Source organism: Oenanthe melanoleuca, chromosome 5, assembly GCF_029582105.1.
Source record: "Oenanthe melanoleuca isolate GR-GAL-2019-014 chromosome 5, OMel1.0, whole genome shotgun sequence".
Classification (NCBI taxonomy): Eukaryota; Metazoa; Chordata; class Aves; order Passeriformes; family Muscicapidae; genus Oenanthe; species Oenanthe melanoleuca.
The window spans coordinates 59,384,721-59,405,498 of record NC_079339.1 but is presented as its reverse complement, the minus strand read 5'-3'; the positions used below and the strand labels follow the sequence as shown (position 1 = coordinate 59,405,498).

General features: G+C 45.4%; 1 protein-coding gene across 1 annotated transcript in view; it reads right to left on the bottom strand.

Moving 5' to 3' along the window:
- MDGA2 (MAM domain containing glycosylphosphatidylinositol anchor 2) overlaps positions 1-20,778 on the bottom strand; it is a 190,801-nt gene that overhangs the window by 109,876 nt on the left and 60,147 nt on the right. The window contains exon 3 of the mRNA XM_056493793.1: positions 14,035-14,209. Coding sequence (XP_056349768.1) covers positions 14,035-14,209 — 175 coding nt within the window. The remainder of the gene's footprint in view (positions 1-14,034; positions 14,210-20,778) is intronic.

Genomic DNA, 20,778 nt, shown 5'->3' with positions numbered 1-20,778 from the left:
TCCCTGGATCCTTCTCCTCTCCAGGGAACATTCCCAGCTCTCCCAGGCTGGCTCCAGAGCAGCTCCAGCTCTCAGAGCAGCTCTGTGATCTCCTCCCCAACAATTCCATGTTTTTCTTGCGCTGGAATCCTGGACTCAGCATTCCAGGTGCACCTTCCAAGCACAGAGGAACACAACATTCCATGCACAGCTCAGCCTTGGCTGCAACCCTTCCAGAACCTTCTCAGCACTGACTGTTCCTTAAAATTCCTTAAAACCCTTTGGATAGGGGTTAATTATTCCCTTATTCCCAAATTTAACCCTATTTTTGTCACAGTCTGATGTGTATCAAAATGTTGGTTCATCAGGTTTGAGGCCAAATTTCAGTGAAATGGAGAATGAGGTTCTCAAACCTTCACGTGACCAAAAGGAACCAGTCAAAAGCACCTCTGCAAAGGTGGAGAATCCTGGAAATGCTGAGGTGGGAAAAGCCTCCTGAGACCACCAAATCCAGCAATCAACCACCAAAACCACCTCAAAACCACATCCGCAACTGGTTGAACTTTTCCAGCAGTGCTGACTCCACCCCTTCCCTGGGCAGCCTCTTCCAAAGCTGAACAATCCATGGAATTCTTAAGGGAGAACTTCATTAATAAAATAAATAGATTATATCCCATCAAAACTCCATGTTGAAAAGCAATTTCCAGAAAAAAAAAGGCCAAACCTAAAGACTAAAAATTCATCTAAAGACCAAAAATTCATCTTGAGCTGCTCCATTTCTATTTGCATAAGAAGAGTGAAGCTGGAGAGCCTCTTGATTAATTAGAAACAAAACCTCTTCCAAAATTCGCAGCAATCCCAGCAATAATGCCTCATAATGGGGCATGGATTTTAAATAAATGTTACCTTCATCTTCTCCTCCAAAACATTTGATTTAAGCTCACAGAAGCAAATGATGGATCTGCTGCTCCAAATTAGGATGGCATTTCCTAATGAGATTTCAGTTTTCTTTGAAAGGTTATTTGAAATCAGGGCAGTGCTTGAAAAGGGTTGAGAGTGCTCAGAAATTCTGGCTTCTCCTCATGAAGTTGAAAAGTAAAAAGGAGAAAATTAACTCCCTGCAATTTTTAGGGTCAAAGAGCTGATCCCTGAGTTTTGCTGGAGAATGGAACCTTTCCCACAGTGATTCCCAGGTTATCCTTATTAAAGCACATCCCTGGATGGGAAACAAGGAGCCATGAGCATCACTGAGTCCAGGGACACTCTTCCAAACTCTGGCCCTTGGATGAAGGTGAATCCTTGGATAAAAGACCCAAATGGTCCAAATCTGGCCTCAGCTTCATTTTCATGAAGTTACTCAAGACAAGGCTCAGGAAATCCATTAAACCTGGAACCAGGGCTGAAACCAGGGCTGAAACCAGGACTGAATCCAGGACTGAATCCAGGGCTGAAATCAGGACTGAATCCAGGACTGAAACCAGAGCTGAAACCAGGGCTGAAACCAGGACTGAAATCAGGACTGAATCCAGGGCTGAAACCAGGGCTGAAACCAGGCCTGAAACCAGGACTGAATCCAGGACTGAAATCAGGACTGAATCCAGGACTGAAACCAGGACTGGAACCAGGACTGGAACCAGGACTGGAACCAGGACTGAAAACAGAGCTGGAACCAGAGCTGAAACCAGGACTGAAACCAGGACTGGAACCAGGACTGGAACCAGGACTGAAAACAGAGCTGGAACCAGGACTGGAACCAGGACTGGAACCAGGACTGAAAACAGAGCTGGAACCAGGACTGGAACCAGGACTGAAAACAGAGCTGAAACCAGGACTGAAACCAGAGCTGAAACCAGGTCTGAAACCAGGGCTGAAACCAGGCCTGAAACCAGGGCTGAATCCAGGACTGAAACCAGGGCTGAAACCAGGCCTGAAACCAGGGCTGAAACCAGGGCTGAAACCAGGACTGGAACCAGGGCTGAAACCAGGGCTGAAACCAGAGCTGAAACCAGGTCTGAAACCAGGGCTGAAACCAGGCCTGAAACCAGGGCTGAAACCAGGGCTGAAACCAGGCCTGAAACCAGGACTGAATCCAGGACTGAAATCAGGACTGAATCCAGGACTGAAACCAGGGCTGAAACCAGGCCTGAAACCAGGGCTGAATCCAGGACTGAAACCAGGGCTGAAACCAGGCCTGAAACCAGGGCTGAAACCAGGACTGAAACCAGGCCTGAAACCAGGGCTGAAATCAGGACTGAATCCAGGACTGAATCCAGGGCTGAAACCAGGACTGAAACCAGGTCTGAAGCCAGGAATGGAACCAGGACTGAAACCAGGCCTGAAACCAGGGCTGAAATCAGGACTGAATCCAGGACTGAATCCAGGGCTGAAACCAGGACTGAAACCAGGTCTGAAACCAGGAATGGAACCAGGACTGAATCCAGGGCTGAAACCAGGACTGAAACCAGGTCTGAAACCAGGAATGGAACCAGGACTGAATCCAGGGCTGAAACCACCTCCATCCCTGGCTGCAAGAACAGGAGAGCTGCTTCCAGGGGAAAATTCCTTCTTGTCCAACCCATCCCTGTGAGACAAACTCCTGAGTACTCTGTCCAGCTCCAGACATGGATAAACTGGAACAATGCAGGGAGGCCACCAAGGTGGCTGGAGGCCATCCAGATCCTGAGGGAGCTGGGTTTGGCCAACCTGGAGATGGTTGGAGGTTGGGAAAATCCAATTTCTATCTTCAAATGCCAACCAGGAGCTCCTGGAGAAGATGAAGACAAAAGAGAAGCTGGGATGAGAGCATATGGAATTTCTGTCTTCAAATTGCTACCAGGAAGTTCTAGAGAAGATGAAAAACTCTTCTTGGAGGTGCAGAGGAAAGGACTGTGAGGTCAAAGCTGCACCAAGAGAAATTTCTCCTGGATATACGGAAAATAAATTCCCTGTGCAGTCAGACACGTGTCCAGAGGGGCTGTGGGGCACTTGGAGACATCCAAAGCTTGGCTGGACACAATCCTGAGGAATCTGACCTTGAAAATGGCCCTGGTTTGAGCTGGGGGATGGACAAGAGGTCATTTGAGATTAATGACTCCTAATTACTCCATGATTCCAGGAGCTGTGATGCCATCACCTGCTTGTCCAATCTGCTCTCTCAGAACAGGGTCATGGAAACATGGAATGGTTTGGGATGGAAGGATCTGAAATCCCACCCAGTGTCCCCCTGCCATGGCAGGGACACCTCCCACTGTCCCAGTGTCCAGCCTGGCCTTGGGCACTGCCAGGGATCCAGGGGCAGCCACAGCTGCTCTGGCAATCCCAGCCCAGCCAGGAATTTCCAATTCCCAATATCCCACCCATCCCTGCCCTCTGGCAGTGTCCCATTCCCTGTGTCCTGTCCCCTTGTTCCCAGTCCCTTTCCAGCTAATCCCTTCCAAGCAAGCACTGAACTATGGCAAGGGATGGATTTTGACAGGAACATCGGGAAAGCTCCAAGAAATCCAAGTTGGGAAAGGAGCTGCAGCAAAGCCTCTGCCAAAGCATTTCGTAATGGTCAACTAATGGAAAATTCCCATCTGCAGAACCTGATGGATTTCTTTTTCCAACAGCAGCGCTGGAAAGATCCAGACAGCTGCACCAAAGCAAAGGCAGAAGCACTACCAGGAGGGCGAAGAATGCTCCCAAATTTTGGGACTTTTCTCTGAACATTTGTGGTGTGACTGGGCGGTTACATAAGGCTGGGCTTTGCTCAGGCCATGTGAGAGCTGGAAGAGAGAAAGAGCAGGAAAAATAGGGAGTTTGGACAAGGGATTCTGCAGGGATATTGCAGGGAAACTCCCAAATTCCCTGCCTTTAGCCAGGCTGCCTAAAGCCACCTGATCCCACTGCTCATGGAAGTTCTCCAGAATTCCAGCTTCAATTCTCATTGAATCACCACTAATTGATATTCAATTTTCTGAACAGGTTTTAAAAACTTCTCCTTAAAGCTCCGTGCACGTGGGTGGCTGGGAGGGGTTGTTCTTTCCCAGCAGCCTGGGAATATCCAGGAGCTTGGAAGGCTGGGAGGGAAGGGATTGGAATGGTCACCCAGGAGAAACCCCTGGATCCCTGGAAGTGTCCAAGGCCAGGTTGGACATTGGGCTTGGAACAGCCTGGGACAGTGGGATGGGATGGGATGGGATGGGATGGGATGGGATGGGATGGGATGGGATGGGATGGGATGGGATGGGATGGGATGGGATGGGATGGGATGGGATGGGATGGGATGGGATGGGATAATGGGATAATGGGATAATGGGATAATGGGATAATGGGATAATGGGATAATGGGATAATGGGATAATGGGATAATGGGATAATGGGATGGGATGGGATGGGATGGGATGGGATGGGATGGGATGGGATGGGATGGGATGGGATGGGATGGGATAATGGGATGGGATAATGGGATGGGATAATGGGATGGGATGGGATCAATGGGATGGGATGGGATCAATGGGATGGGATGGGATCAATGGGATGGGATCAATGGGATCAATGGGATGGGATGGGATAATGGGATGGGATGGGATGGGATGATGGGATGGGATGGGATGGGATGGGATGGGATGGGATGGGATGGGATGGGATTTGATGTGAAGGGATGGGATGGGATGGGATGGGATCAATGGGATGGGATGGGATAATGGGATGGGATCAGTGGGATGGGATCAATGGGATGGGATGGGATCAATGGGATGGGATGGGATGGGATAATGGGATGGGATGGGATAATGGGATGGGATAATGGGATGGGATAATGGGATTTATGGTCCCTTCCATCCCAAACCATTCCAGATTCAATAAATTCACAAAAACAAATCTATAAAGATTTAACGGTGGGAAGCTCAATAAGATGAATCTCTCCCCCGTTTTACAAGGGAAAAAAATATCCCTAAAATGTTGATTTTGGGTTGATGAAATTATGAGGAGCCAACAGATTAATCACTCCTTAAATCAAACTGAAGTCATCATGGGTGCTGCTACACGGCTAAAGTCTCTTAATCAACCTGGAAATAATTACAGAAAGATGTTTCCCACAGAGGTTTGTGCCACCATCAGGTTCAATTTCTCAGTCTTTAATCTCTGAATTGAAGCAAACACTCCCTAAAACCCAGGCATGGCAAACACTGGATTGGAAGAATTCCCCTCACGCGTCCCTAAGCCCTCGAACAAACGGGAAACTCAACCTAAGCTGCTCAAAACGGGTCTAATCCAAATTCCCTGGGAATTGCATCACCGTGGTGGAGTGGAGGTGCACAGAGTGCTGTTAAAATCCTCCCTGTGCAGAATTCCAAAGGCGTGGAGCTGTCTGGGATCACCTTCCCCCAGCCCTGACCCCGGGAGAGCCGCAGACACCGACAGCTCAGCACGATCCAGGCTGGATGTGCTGGATCATCTCCTGCCAGCTGCTGGGCCTGCACAGTTTGCTGGTTTCATTTGTTAATTAGCTGCCTTTGTTCGGAGCAGGCGGGATAAGAATAAAACACATCTGGGAAAGGGATGGGAACGGCCTCATCCCGGCGGGCAGAGCAGAGCTTACGCATGGCTGGGCTGGACTTAGCCAGGCCTGAGTTATCTCAGATGTCAAACTCCTGTATTTGCCATCGTGTTTGTCCTCTGGGAGTTATCCAGATCCTGAGTTATCCTCAAATATGAAATTCCCATCTTTTCCATGCTGTTTTTCCTCTGGGATTTATCCAGATCCTGAGTTATCCTCAGCTGGAGTTATCCAGATCCTGAGTTATCCTTAAAAGTGAAACTCCCCTGTTTTCCATGCTGTTTTTCCTCTGGGATTTATCCAGCTCCTCAGTTATCCTCAAATATGAAATTCCCATCTTTTCCATGCTGTTTTTCTTCTGGGATTTATTCAGCTCCTGAGTTATCCTCAAACATGAAATTCCCATCTTTTCCATGTTGTTCTTCCTCTGGGATTTATCCAGCTCCTGAGTTATCCCCAAATGTGAAACTCCCCTGTTTTCCATGTTGTTCTTCCTCTGGGATTTATCCAGCTCCTGAGTTATCCTCAGATGTGAAACTCCCCTGTTTTCCATGTTGTTTTCCCTCCTTGATGCAGGACAAGCTTTCAACCACGGAATCGTTGAGGATGGAAAAGAATTTAGGATCATCAAGTCCCAGCTGTGCCTAGTGTCCACTTTGCCCCAAGCCCAGAGCTCTGAGTGCCGAGGCCACCACTGTCCCCAAGTGCCACATCCACAGGGATTGAAATCTCTCCTGCCATGGGGACTGCACCCTGTGCCTGTGCCAGGGCTGGACAATAAATTTAGGGAAGAAATTTTCCCAAATATCCAATCTGAACTTCACAGAATCACCAAGGTTGGGAAAGAGCTCCAAGGTCACCAATTCTGTGCCAATCCCCACCTTGTCCCAGCCCAGAGCTCTGAGTGCCACCCCCAGGTGACATCCCCAGGGATGGGGATCCAAACCTCCCTGGGCACTTCTGACCCCTGAGCTCCCTTTCCATGGGGAAATTCCTGCTGGGACACCTCCCACCATCCCATGGTGCTCCAAACTCCATCCAAGCTGGCCTGGAACACTTCCAGGGATGGAGGAGTCACAGCTTCTCCACTAAGCCAGCTTTGAAATGTCTTGTGTGGGATATAAACCTCCAAAATTCAATTAATTTCTCTATTTCTTGCATCCTGCAGAAAGGAAAATGAGCTCTCCTGCTCTCCACCCCTTCACATGTCCAGTGGGGACACACAGCAGCTCTAACCAAGCTGGAAAAATGGGAATCAAGTTATTCCCAGCTCCGTGTGAGCTATTTTCCCCTCTCCAACCCTTTCAAAGAGATTTATTCAGCACCTGCAGTGCTGCATGTGCAGAACAGCCCAGCACTGAAAACAAGCAGCATTTCCAGCTGCTGGAAGGAAGCAAATGTTCCCTCCCTGTTCCCAGGATGGAGAGCCCGACCCTGGGAGCCCCCTGAGGAGCTGCCATCGATTTCCAATGGAATTTCAGGAGGATCAGAGCCCTGCCAGGAGGTTGTTAACACACTCCAACACAAAAGGACAAAGCAAATGACCTCAGGATCAACAATCCCCACACAGCTCCTGCCTGTGATGCTTTCCTGAGCTACGACAGAATTCCAAAAGGAAAAATAGAATGAGCTCTAGGTGAAGGGATTTTATGGAGAGGATTTCTCCCCTCTCTGAGTGAGGTTATAAATACAGCTGGTAAAGCTGTGAGCACGTCCTGGTGGCACAGGGGGTGGCACAGGGGGTGCAGCCCTGCAGGAGGGTTTTCCTTCTCCAAGGACACCAAACTCAGCCATTTCCCATCGTTTCTGAGGCTGGATTAGCACTGGAACCCCCAGGGAGCAGAGAGGATTTTAGCACCAACACAGCAAACAGCACCCATGGCAATGCTCCACTTCCACAGGGATGGGAGCAGCACTGAGAGGAGTTGGGAGTGTTGGACATGACCTGGAATTGTGCCCTGGGCTGATCCCTCAGTGTGGGATGCTCAGGGGAGACCCCACCTGCAGAGCTGCTCCAGAGAGAGAAATCCATGGAGCCAGGCTGGGAGAGCTGGGAATGTTCCCTGGAGAGGAGAAGGGTCCAGGGAGAGCTGAGGGCACCTGAAGGGATCCAGGAGAGCTGGAGAGGGACTGGGGACAGGGATGGAGGGACAGGACACAGGGAATGGGACACTGCCAGGGGCAGGGATGGATGGGATGTTGGGAATTGGGAATTCCTGGCTGGGCTGGGATTGCCAGAGCAGCTGTGGCTGCCCCTGGATCCCTGGCAGTGCCCAAGGCCAGGCTGGACACTGGGACAGTGGGAGGTGTCCCTGCCATGGCAGGGCTGGGAATGGGGGGGATTTAAGTCTCATTCCAACCCAACAATTCCATGACTCCATGATTCTTCAGGCATAAGCACAGATGGAAAAGGATCAGTGGCTTTTCCCAATCAATGATTTCCCAATCAATAGATATCCCAATGAATGGATTTTCCCAATCAATCAATGGATTACTCCAATCAATGGATCTTCCCAATTAATGGATTTTCCCAATCAATGATTTTTCAATCAATGGATTTTCCCAATCAATGATTTTCCCAATCAATGATTTCCCATTCAATGGATTTTCCCAATCAATGATTTCCTATCAATGGATTTTCTCAATTAATGGGTTTTCCCAATCAATTATTTTCCCAATCAGTAGATTTCCCAATCAATGGAATTTCCTCAATCAATGGATTTTCTCAGTCTGTAGGTTTTCCCAATTAATGGATTTTCCCAATCAATGATTTTCTCAATCAATGGATTTTCCCAATCAATGGATTTTCTCAATCAATGATTCTCCCAATCAGTAGATTTTCCCAATCAATGGATTTTCCCAATCAATGGATTTTCTCAAGCAATGGATTTTCCCAATCCCCAGGAGTCAGACACAGCCTGAATTCCCAGCAGAGGTTCCCAGCACCAAACTGCCCCAGTTTGAAACACTGGAAAAGTCCTGGAATAATGGGAATTTCTGGGTCACTGTGCAGGAAGGATTTCATTTACCCCACACTCAGAATCAGTGATCAGAGAACAGGATCCTAACCTGGCCTTGTGTTTTTAAGAAATTTAAATAATTAAAACCAAGAAAAATGAATTAATTGAAGGGCAGAGAAAAATAATTAATTAAAGGGCAAAGAAAAATCCAACAGGAAACACTTCCACATTGGAAAAATAACACAGGGTCTGAGATTGCTGAACAAGATGTAACAAGCACAGAACACTGAATTTCTCCAAAACCAACAATTAATAATTATAATTTAAAATAAAGAATAGAATTTTAAAATAAAAAATAAACTGAAAATAAAAAATAAAAAACAAGTTGAAATTTATTTAAATCTAAATAAAGTTATTGAAAAGTAAAATTCAAATTAAAAAAATAAAATTTAATAATAAATAATTTAAATTATATTTATAATATATAAATTAATATTGGCTGTAAGCACCTCATGAGGGAAATCAGTACAGAAAAGCTTTTTTGGCTCCAGGGAATACAAATATAAGGAATAAAAATAGCTGGAAATGGAAGGAAACCAAATTCAGTTTGGGGAAAAAATTTTGGAAAATGAAGCAGCTGAACAGAAGAACTTGGGCAGAGAGAGATTCCTCAAAGCTCCACTAGCAGATGATTTTAAGAGGAAAAAAAAAAGCAATTAAATTGATTTTTAATAGAGCAGTAAAGAAAAAAAAATCAACCCTGAAACACAGACAGAGCCTTGAGAGAAAAGAGGTCAAACTAAACTGGTGGGGTGGTCAAATCCCAAATGAAATCCATGAAAAATGCAATCAGAGTTGATTAAAAAATTCCAGATCATTATCATTAAATCAAGGACACTCGAAACAAGACATGGAGTCACTGAAACCATTTTTAACTTCCCAAGTTTCCTTTGGATGCTGGAAAATCCAGGAGCACCCACTGGAAAAAAATGTGGAACAAACAAGATTTAAACCACCTCTGACACTGCAGGGACTGAGATTTTCTCACTGGAATTTTGGGTTATTAATTCCCTCTCTACCTGCATAATTTCTCCATTAAAAAAAACCAAAAAACAGGAAAAATGGATTTCCCAAGCCAGGGAAAACAGGCAGTGATGCCAGAGGCCACCTGACGTGAAATAATTGTTACAAATTGGGAGTATTAACATCTTAAGTCAGTAATTATTGGTTTCATAATCCCAAACCTAATTAATGCCTGTTCCTCCACTTCTTAAAGGACAGAAACTTAATTTTGTGGAATTAATGAACAACAAACTGGGTTAGGAAAGTCTGGTTTTAGAGCACATCCATCTCCACTTAGTGAAATTTTTCCAGAGGCTCCTTAAAAGGTTTAAATAAATCCCTGTTAAAAGGGAAATTTGGAATTAATTGAGTGTAAATAATGAGGAGGGGCTCCTGGTCAGACCCCACTGCTCTCTCCCTGCTTTATTTTGGGTTTTAAATGGTCTAAAGAGAAAATAAATATATTTGAATAGAGAAAAAAAAAAAGAAATAGCTGATTAATTTTCATTTATAATAAACAAGGGAATGCAGAGCAGGCAGTGGAGATGATCTGAGGCTTGCAGCATTTCTCCTATGAGGAAAGTTTGGGAAAATTTGGATTATTTATAGCAGCAAGTTCCAGCTTTCCTCCCTCCCATCCCATTTCTCTTCCAAGACTCCCATTTCTTTTCCAGCCTTAAACTCTTTCCCATTAAAAGTGCCAGAGCAGGATCCTCTCCAGTGCTGCCCTACAACCCCTAAAAAATCCCATTTCTGACTCCAGCAGAATGTAAAATACAGATTTTGGTTTTTTTTCCCCTTAAAAAATTTTTAAGGAAGAGAAACAAAAGGAAAACCAGGAAAAACAGTGAGGGAGTGAGGACAAAGGGAGGCTGTGGAAGGAACTCCTGGGAGGGGACTGAAGATGACAAATCCAAGAGGAAAATCTGCCTGGAGCACTTGAGCCAAGCCTAAACCCAGACAAGTGAAGCCTTTCTGCTGGCTGGGTGGAATTCCCAGCCCCTCCCAGGAGCATCCAGCTTGGAAAAAAACCCCTCAGGGATCATCTCAACCCCATCCATGGGGATGCTGCTCCTCAGTCCTGCTCCAGCAGCACAAATCCAACCCAAAATCTCCTCACAGCGTGGAGGTGGAGCTGAATTCCGAGATTTTACTCCTTGGATAATTTGCATTTGCCTGCCCATCTGCCAAAAATGCCTTTCCCAAAATCCACCAGGTTTCTGAGGTTGTTTTTTTAGCTGGATTTCAAATTGGGATCCCAAAGGTAATTAACCCCCAGCAGTTCATTAAAACTGGTGTGGGGTAAAAGGATATCCACCTGGATATCCATGGATGCTCTCCAGAGCCTGGAATTCCAGAATCCTGTGGAGAAGGGTGAGGCTGGAGATGGAGGATGAGGAAAAAATCTGTCAGAATCTGCATTTTATTAATTGTGCTGCTTTAATTATCCAAAATAATGTAGTCATGCAAGTGGGTGATCTTGAAATTGTTCACTGTGAGGATGGGGAAGGGCTGGGATGGAATTCCCAGGGAAGTTGTGGCTGCCCCTGGATCCCTGGAAGTGTCCAAGCCAGGCTGGGATAGTGGAAGGAGTCCCTGATGGGATGTAAATCCAACATCAATCATTCCATGATTTTATCAAATGCAGAAAAGCCAAAGAGCAAAATCTCTTTTTTTTTTTTTTTTTTTTTTCTTTTTTTTCTTAAATGTGATTTAACAGGTGTGGGGGGATTCAAAGGTTGATGATTTTTTATTATCTTGGGGGTTTTCCCAACCTTTATTTTCCTACAAGTCTGCATTTCTGGTGGGACCACCCCCACCAAAAACCCCTCCTCACCCCCACGAGGATCTGCCCTCCAAAAAATCTCACCCATGGAATTTTCCAGGGGGTGCCTGGCAGGAGCTGATTATTCCAGTCAGGAACAGCAGATTTAAACCTTAAACTCAGCCCTTTCCATAAGCCAGGCCTATTTGTCTGAGTGTGTACAGATTCCTGTAAACAGAGGTGATTTTGGAGCTGTGAAAAGGAGCTGTCTCTGCACTCCAGGGATATTTAGGGCATCAATTATCCCAAATTCCATCTGACACTGGCTCATCTCAGGCTGATCTACCCACAGCCATTAGAGCCAGTTTTAATTTAGGAAAGGAATGACCTAAAACACACCCAAACAACCTCATGGAGCTTTTCCTGGAGTTTGTTCCAGGAGGAAGAGGAAATCTTCATCCACAGCCAGGTAATGCTGTGGAATCAAGCTCTGCAATTCACTGTGGGCTTTATTCCTGAGTTTAAAATCCCTGAGATCAGGAGGATCCCGAGGAGCAAAGTCTGAAAGGAATTTTTTTCCTTGCAATGCTCATCCTTCAGACTTCTCACTGCAACCCACACCCTTCACATTTCCACTCCAATCCCAGAACTTCACATTCTTCACCTCAATCCCAATCTTTCACATTTTTCATCACAATCCAAATCCTTCACATTTTCCCTGCATTCCCAATCATTTACCTTGTTCACCACAATCCAAATCCCTAATTTTTTCACTCCAATCCAAGTCCTTCACATTTTTAACTCCAATTAAAATCCTTCACATTTTCCCTGTATTGCCAACCATTCACCTTGTTCACCACAATCCAAATCCTTAATATTTTCACTCCAATCCCAAACCTTCACATTTTTCCCAGCAATCCCAATCCTTCACAGTCTTCACCACATTTTTCATCACAATCCAAATCCTTCACATTTTTCACTCCAATCTAAATCCTTCACATTTTTAACTGAAATTAAAATCCTTCACATTTTCTCTGCATTCCCAATCCTTCACCTTGTTCACCACAATCCAAATCCTTAATATTTTCACTCCAATCCAAATCCTTCACATTTTCCCCAGCAATCCAAATCCTTTGTATTTCTCTTTGCTGTCCCAATCTTTCCTTTTTTTCCCTGCAATCCAAATCCTTCACATTTTTCACTGAAATCCAAATATTTCTTATTGTTCACCACAATCCAAATCCATCACATTTTTCCTTGCAAACCACAACCATCACATTTTTCCCTTCATTCCCAATCCTTCCCATTTTTCCCAGCAATCCCAACCCCTCATTTTTCCCAGCAATCCAAACCCTTCACATCTTTCACCTCAACCCCAATCCTTCACATTTTTCATCACAATCCAAATCCTTCACGGTTTTTATTCCAAATTCATATTTTCACTCACATCTCAATCTTTCACATTCTTCACCACAATCCCAATGTGTATTTTTCACTCCAATCCCAATCCTTCACAATTTTCCTTACAATCCCAATCCATCACATTTTCCATCACATCCTTCACATTTTTTCACTTCAATCCAAATCCTCCACATTTTCTTCTACAATCCAAATCCTTCACATTCTTCATCACAATCCCAATCCTTCATATTTTCATTCCAATCCCAAACCCTTCACATTTCCACTCCAACCCAAATAATCCACATTTCCCCTCCAATCCCAATCCTCCACATTTTCCTCTACAATCCCAACCCTTCACATTCTTCACCACAATCCAAATCCTTCATATTTTTACCCCAATCCTAACTCTTCATATTTTCATTCCATTCCCAATCCCTCACATTTCCACTCCAATCCAAATCCTTCACATTCTTCACCACAATCCCAATCCTTCATATTTTCACCCTAATCCTAACTCTTCGTATTTCCACTCCAATCCCAAATCCTTCACATTCTTTGCCACATCCAAATCCCTCACATTTTTACCCAAATCCCAATCCTTCACATATTTATCCCAAGCCTAACTCTTCATATTTTCACTCCAGTCCCAATCTTCCACATTTCCACTCCAATCCAAATCCTTCACATTCTTCACCACAATCCAAATTCTTCATATTTTTCACTGCAATCCCAAATCCTCCACATTTCCACTCCAATCCCAAATCCTTGACATTTCCACTCCAATCCCAAATCCTTGACATTTTCCACTCCAATCCCAATCCTTGACATTTCCACTCCAATCCCAAATTCTTCACATTTTTCATTCCAATCCCAATCCTCCACATTTCTACTCCAACCTAAATCCTTCACATTTTGACCACAATCCCAATTCTTCATATTTTCACTCCAATCCAAATCCTTCACATTCTTCACCACAATCCAAATCCTTCATATTTTCACTCCAGTCCCAAACCCTTCACATTCTTCCACTCCAATCCAAATCCTTCACATTCTCCACTCCAATCCCAATCCTCCACATTTCCACTCCAATCCCAATCCTCCACATTCCCCCTACAATCCCAAATCCTCTGCATTTCCATTCCAATCCCAATCCTCCACATTCCCCCTACAATCCCAACCCTTCACCTTCTTCCAACCATAAAAACTCCTCAAACCCGCCGCATCCCCCAATAAAACCGGGATTCACACGGAGCCGAATTCCTCGGGAACAGCAGCAATTGTAAGGCATTCCCAAAGGAGCAAAGGCAGAATTCCAAGGATTTACTCACAGTACACGTCCACTCGGATGGATTTGATGGCCGGGGAGCCCAGCCCGTTCTCAGCCTTGCAGTAGTAGCGGCCTCCCTGGTGTCTCTGGATGTTGGAAATCCTCAGGGTTTCGTTGAAGACACTGGAATCCTGGAATCTGTCAGAGGCACTTCCTGCTGTTTTGGTCCACCTGATCTGAGCAAGCACCAAAAACCAGGATTACTTTAGATCTGGAAAATGGGCATAGTCTAAAATTCAGCACCAAAACCCAGGATTATTCCAGGTCTGGAAAATGGGAACAGTTTAAACTTGGCACCAAAATCCAGGATAAATGTAGATCTGGAAAATGGGCAGAGTCAAAACTCAGCACCAAAATTCAAGATTACTCTAGTTCTGGAAAATGGGCACAGTCTAAATCTCAGCACCAAAATCCAGGATTACTCTAGGTCTGGAAAATGGGCACAGTCTAAATCTCAGTACCAAAATCCAGGATTACTCTAGTTCTACAAAACAGACACGGTCTAAAACTCAGCATCAAAATCTAGGATAAATTTTGGTCTGGAAAATGGACTGAGTCCAAAACTCAGCACCAAAACCTAGGATTATTATAGGACTGGAAAATGGGAGAACGTAAAACTCAGCACCAAAATCCTGGATTTCTCTAGGTCTGGAAAATGGGAACCGTCTAAAATGCAGCACCAAAATCCAGAATAAATTTAGGTCTGAAAATGGGCTGAGTCCAAAACTCAGCACCAAAATTCAGGATAAATTTAGGTCTACAAAATGGGCACAGTCTAAAACTCAGCATCAAAATCTAGGATAAATTTAGGTCTACAAAACGTGCAGAGTCTAAACCTCAGCACCAAAACCCAGGATTAATTTATCTTTGGAAACTACGGGAATTGTGTGGGTGGCCCCAGGATTTCACCTTGGATGATTCAGGGAAATTCCCAAGAAACTGAGAAGCTCACAGGAGCAAACATTTAATCCAAGAGTCCCTGAGGAGCTGCATTGCATGGAATCATGGAATCACGGAATCATGGAATCATGGAATCATGGAATCATGGAATCAATCATGGAATCATGGAATCAATCATGGAATCATGGAATCAATCATGGAATCATGGAATCACAGAATCATGGAATCAATCATGGAATCATGGAATCAATAATGGAATCATGGAATCATGGAATCAATCATGGAATCATGGAGTCATGGAGTGGTTTGGGTTGGGAGGAGTTTAAAGATCCCATTCCAGCCCTGCCATGGGCAAGGACACCTCCCACTTTTGAGGCTGCCTGTGAAGGGTCTTGGAGGAGAAATAAATTCATATTTCCATTTTTTTTTTTTTTTTTCCTGATGGCTTCCTTATTTTGGTAATCACAAAATCGTGGAATGATTTGGGTGGGAAGGGACCTTAAATCCCATTCCATTCCAACCCAGGGACACCTCCCACTGTGCCAGGGTGATCCAGTTCTCCAGGAGAGCTGGAGAGGGGCTGGAGACAAGGGATGGAGGGACAGGACACAGGAAATGGGACACTGCCAGGGGCAGGGATGGATGGGATGTTGGGAATTGGGAATTCCTGGCTGGGCTGGGATTGCCAGAGCAGCTGTGGCTGCCCCTGGATCCCTGGCAGTGCCCAAGGCCAGGCTGGACACTGGGACAGTGGGAGGTGTCCCTGCCCATCCAGGGGCTTGGAATAAAATGGTTTTTAACATTCCTTCCAACCCATTCCAGGATTCCATGGAAAGAACTGGGAATGGGGAGGTGATGCCAGTGCTCCATGCCAGTCCCACCACTGCTCTGAACAAAAAATTAATTTTTGTTCCATAAACCAGAACACAATCAGAGTAGGAATTTCCCATTCCCTCCATCTAAAGCTTCCACAATTCCCTTGGATGAAAATCCAAGGAAAGGTGTCACCTTGGGAAGATGTGGAATATCAAGCAAAGAAAAAAAACAGAGAACTCATTAAAATAACAAAAATTTCCCCAAGATAGCAAGGGATAAGCTAAGCAATGGCACAGAATCCAAGGAAAAATCAGGGAATAACAACCAACAGCTTTAAAATTCCCAGGAGGAGCAGAAATCGATCGTGGATCAATTCCCAACAGAAAAGGCAAAGTTAAGGAAGTAACAAAATGAATCAAGAATTAATTCCTGTTTGCTCAGCCCCAAATGTTTATGCAAAACATCTTCAACCTTTGATGTTCCATTCAATCGGAGTCAGCACTTCCAAAGGATTTTTCTGGGAATTCTGGGAGTTTCAGGATTGGGAAATCTCCTTCTCACCCCCAGGATCAGCCCCATTAAACCATCCCCAGCTTTGGGATTTCCACCACCAATGCACCACCCTCAGTGCCCAAAGGTGTAAATCTTAATTTTTCCCCTAAAAAATAATTGATTATTCCAAGTTCTCCCAGGAATTTGCCTCCCTGGTCTTCCCCCTGAGATCCCAGTTTATCCCAACCCAGAGGTGATGCCTTCACCCATTTTGGGAATGGGATATTTGGAGTTGGAGATGTTTGGAGCTGCTCCCTCCCACCCTGGGCAGCACTGGGAAACCAGGAGCCAGCAGCTCCCTGTTCCCAGAGGGATTTGTTTCTTGCAGGAGCAAAAAGGCATCAAAATGTGTTTGTGTCATTAAATTCAAACACTGGAGTCTAAACAGAGAGGGGAAAATGCCTTAAACAGGGATTTTTTCCCACTTGAAATTCACTCCTCGGAGCAGAATCGTGGTTCAAAGTGACAAAGCTGTGCTGAAACGCAGGCAGTTCAAATTGAGACATTTTTTTCCCTCTTAAAATAACAATTTCAGGTGTTGTTTCTGCTTTTTCTTCTCCTCATCTCCTCTCATATTACTCCCCTGGAAAACCCTTGGGAAAAAATTGGAAACAGCTTCACAGAGCATTCCCAAAATGTGTCAGAGATGACAGCGACTCACTTGAGCTCCACACGAGGAAATGTTTCTTCTCTGATCTTTCAGCAATAAAAATCTTGACTCCATTACCTGTCACAGTTGTTAGGGGAGGGATTTTGGGGCTGACACGAAGATTTGGGGCTGGGAAGCGATATAGGAAATAAAGGAACCCAAATAAAAACCCCAAACACACAAAAAGATAAAACAAAACCAACCAAGCTCTCCTTCAAAAACCCCAAATTGGTTTTCAGGGGAGTCCAGTCCCTCATAATTTCACAGAATTGTGAAGGTTGGAAAAGTCCTCCAAGGTCATGAAGTCCAACATGGAACTGCCAAGGCCACCCCTGCCCCTGTCCCCAAGTGCCACATCCACAGGGATTGAAATCCCTCCTGCCATGGGGGCTGCACCCTGTGCCTGTGCCAGGGATGGACAACAAATTCAGGGAACAAATTTCCCCAAATGTCCAATCTGAACCTCATGGAATCCCTGAGGTTGGGAAATCCCTCCAAGGTCACCAAGTCCCAGCTGTGCCCAGTGCCCACCTTGTCCCAGCCCAGAGCTCTGAGTGCCACCCCCAGGAATTCCTGGGACACCCCCAGGGATGGGGATCCAAACCTCCCTGGGCACTTCCAACCCCTGAGCTCCCTTTCCATGGGGAAATTCCTCCTAAAATCCCCCCTGAGCCTCCCCTGGCCCAGCCTGAGGCCGTTCCCTCTCCTCCTGTCCCTGTCCCTGTTCCCAGAGCCCGACCCCCCCAGTGTCCCCTCCTGGCAGGGAGTTGTGCAGAGCCACAAGGGCCCTGAGCCTCCTTTGCTGCAGCTGAGCCCTGCCCAGCTCCTCAGGAATTCTCCATTCCCTTCCCAGCTCCTCAGGAATTCTCCATTCCCTTCCCAGCTCCTCAGGAATTCTCCATTCCCTGCCCAGCTCCTCAGGAATTCTCCATTCCCTTCCCATTTCCCTCAGGAATTCTCCATTCCCTTCCCAGCTCCCTCAGGAATTCTCCATTCTCTTCCCAGCTCCTCAGGAATTCTCCATTCCCTGCCCAGCTCCTCAGGAATTCTCCAGCCCATTCCCTTCCCTGGACACTCTCCAGCCCCTCATTCTTCTCATGACCCCAGCTGACCCCAGGATTTGAGATGGAGCCTCACCAGTGCCCATCACAGTCTCAAGTTTCCCCCACCCCTAATGTTTTTTGCACCACATTCCCACCATCCTCCAAGGCAGATTCCACAAGAACTCAGACTGGATTTTGGGAAGCCTCTTCTAGACCAGACTAAGTCTGGTTCAGTGGAGCTCCCACAAGGCCGGGTTTAAGGGGCTCCATTCCCACCACATTTTGGGAACATCACTGAGGTTATTGATTCCCTGCAGATCAGCATCAGCCTGTTTGATTAAACCTGCTCTCATTTTTAAAACTCCATAAAAAATAATCTGGAAAAATCGTGCTGTCCTTCAGACACTGCCAACAGCAGAGGGAGAAACTCCAGGAAAAATCCCTAAATATTGGGAGGTGAAGAATCCCAGTTCATGTTTACATCAGAGCTTGTTGGTATTTCTAGAATATCCTTGCAAGACTTGAAATGAACTCCACCTTAATTTCCAGGAAATTTTCTGAACTAAATCTCAAATCTCAGTGATCCAAACCCTAAATCTGCCAGTAATACAAATCCTAAATGTCAACGGACCAAACCCTAAATCTCTCAGTGTTCCAAACCCTAAATCTCCCTGTGATCCAAACCCTAAATCTCAATGATCCATACCTCGAATCTCTCAGTGATTCAAATCTTAAATCTTCCAGTGATCCAACCCCTAAATCTCAATTATCCAAATCCTAAATCACAAAGGTCCAAACCCTAAATCTCTCAATGATCCAAACCCTAAATCTCAGAGACCAAACCTTAAATCTAAATTATCCAAATCCTAAATCACAAAGGTCCAAACCTTAAATTTCAATGATCCAAGCCCTAAATCTCCCAGTGATCCAAACTCTAAATCTCCCAGTGATCCAAGCATTAAATCTCCCAGTGATCCAAACCCTAAATATTCCAGAGTTCCAAACCCTAAATCTCAATGATCCAAACCCTAAATATCCCAGTGATTCAAATCCTAAATTTTCCAGTGATTCAAACCCTAAATCCCCCAGTGATCCCAATTCCTCCCAATGCCCTCGCTGATCCCAAAATAGGAGTGAGAGTCTGAGCTGCCACCGGGTTCAGCTGTGGTGACAAAGAAAAGAGCTGACATTTGATATTGCTGGAAAAGTGAGAGAACTGGGAAGGGGGAGGAGGGAAAAATGGGAAAAGGGTGGGAATCTTGATAAGAGGGATTTGACAGCCCAGCTTGAAGGAAAGGCATCGACAGCAAAGGCCAGGCAGGAGAAGCAGCTGCTGAAAAAGAGTCACAGATCCTGCAAAAACTCCCTGATTCCTTAAAAAAACAGATATTCCATATAAATTATTCCTTAGAAAATCAGGAATCAGAGTAACTGGTGGAAAAAGGGTTATTTGGGATTTTTCCTTAAAAAATCCCTTTTCCCTTTCAAATGGCAAGGGCACAAAGTATTAAAAAATGTGGTGACACAAAATTCCGGGATCTAAACGAATTCCAAAAAGGAGATTATTCCTTTTGGAATAATTTGGATTATTTAATCCATCCATACCTTCTTATCCCAGTCATTGGATGCAATTTTTCCATCAAGCAATTCCAAAATATTGGAGCACATCCTGCCTGCACACTCCAGGAGTTGGAGACAGCACAAGGAATGTGTGGGATCAGTCAGGATGGAAATTCCAAAGATTTTGACTGTTTCCATGTTTTTTGCTCTATGAGAACCAATTCTTCCTTTTTTCCAGTGGATAAATTGGCAAAGTCTCCTCCAGGTGGGAAAAAGCCTCAAACAATGTTAAAAACCACTGGAAAAGGCTCAAATCTCTCCTTCCCTGAGCCTGGCACGGCTTAAAAAGATTCCAGCAATTCCTTTGTTCTGGGAAAAAAAATTGGAAAGGTGTTGGCTGAGACTCCAGCTCATTTCCAATTCCAGGAGAAGAAAACCTCAGCAAACTCCAGTAATCCCAAATAACACCATTCATGTCTTGTGGAGCGCTCCTGGCACACCTTCCAACCACTCCCACCTGTGCCAAGGAACGGAATTTGGGAATGGTTCCCACTTTTCTGGAGAATTGCAAGGAGATGTAAAGAAAAAAAAAAAAAAAAAAAAATCAAGAAGCCTGGATCAGCTCTCAGCTAGGAATAAAATCAGGATTAAGGGGTGGGACTGAGGGTTTGGAAAGGCAGGGTTAGGAGAATCACAACGGGAATTAACAATGGGAAATTCCAAAGGGAAGGGAAGAGAGCTGAAAATCAGGGAATGTTTAAAAGTGGAAAAAACCACCTCAGGGAAAAGGGGAAGCCACTAACTCATAACTGCCTGAGGGGCAGGACACAGGGAATGGTTCCCAGTGCCAGAGGGCAGGGATGGACGGGACAGTGGGAACTGGGAATTCCCAGAGCAGCTGTGGCTGCCCCTGGATCCCTGGCAGTGCCCAGGCCAGGTTGGACACTGGGGCTGGAGCACTGGGACAGTGGGAGGTGCTCATCCCTGGGTTGCAACGGGATGGGATTTGAGGTTGTCCCAACCCAAACCATTCCAAGATTCCACAACAGCTCATGGCTCTTCCCAAAAACACCATTCCAACCCAAACCATTCCAAGATTCCACAGCATTTAATAAAGGCCTTTCCCAATCACACAACTCCAACCCTTCCATTCATGGAATGATGTTGTTGGGAACCCAATCCATCCATTCCATCATTCCACTGCACTCCAAGGCTCTTCCCAACT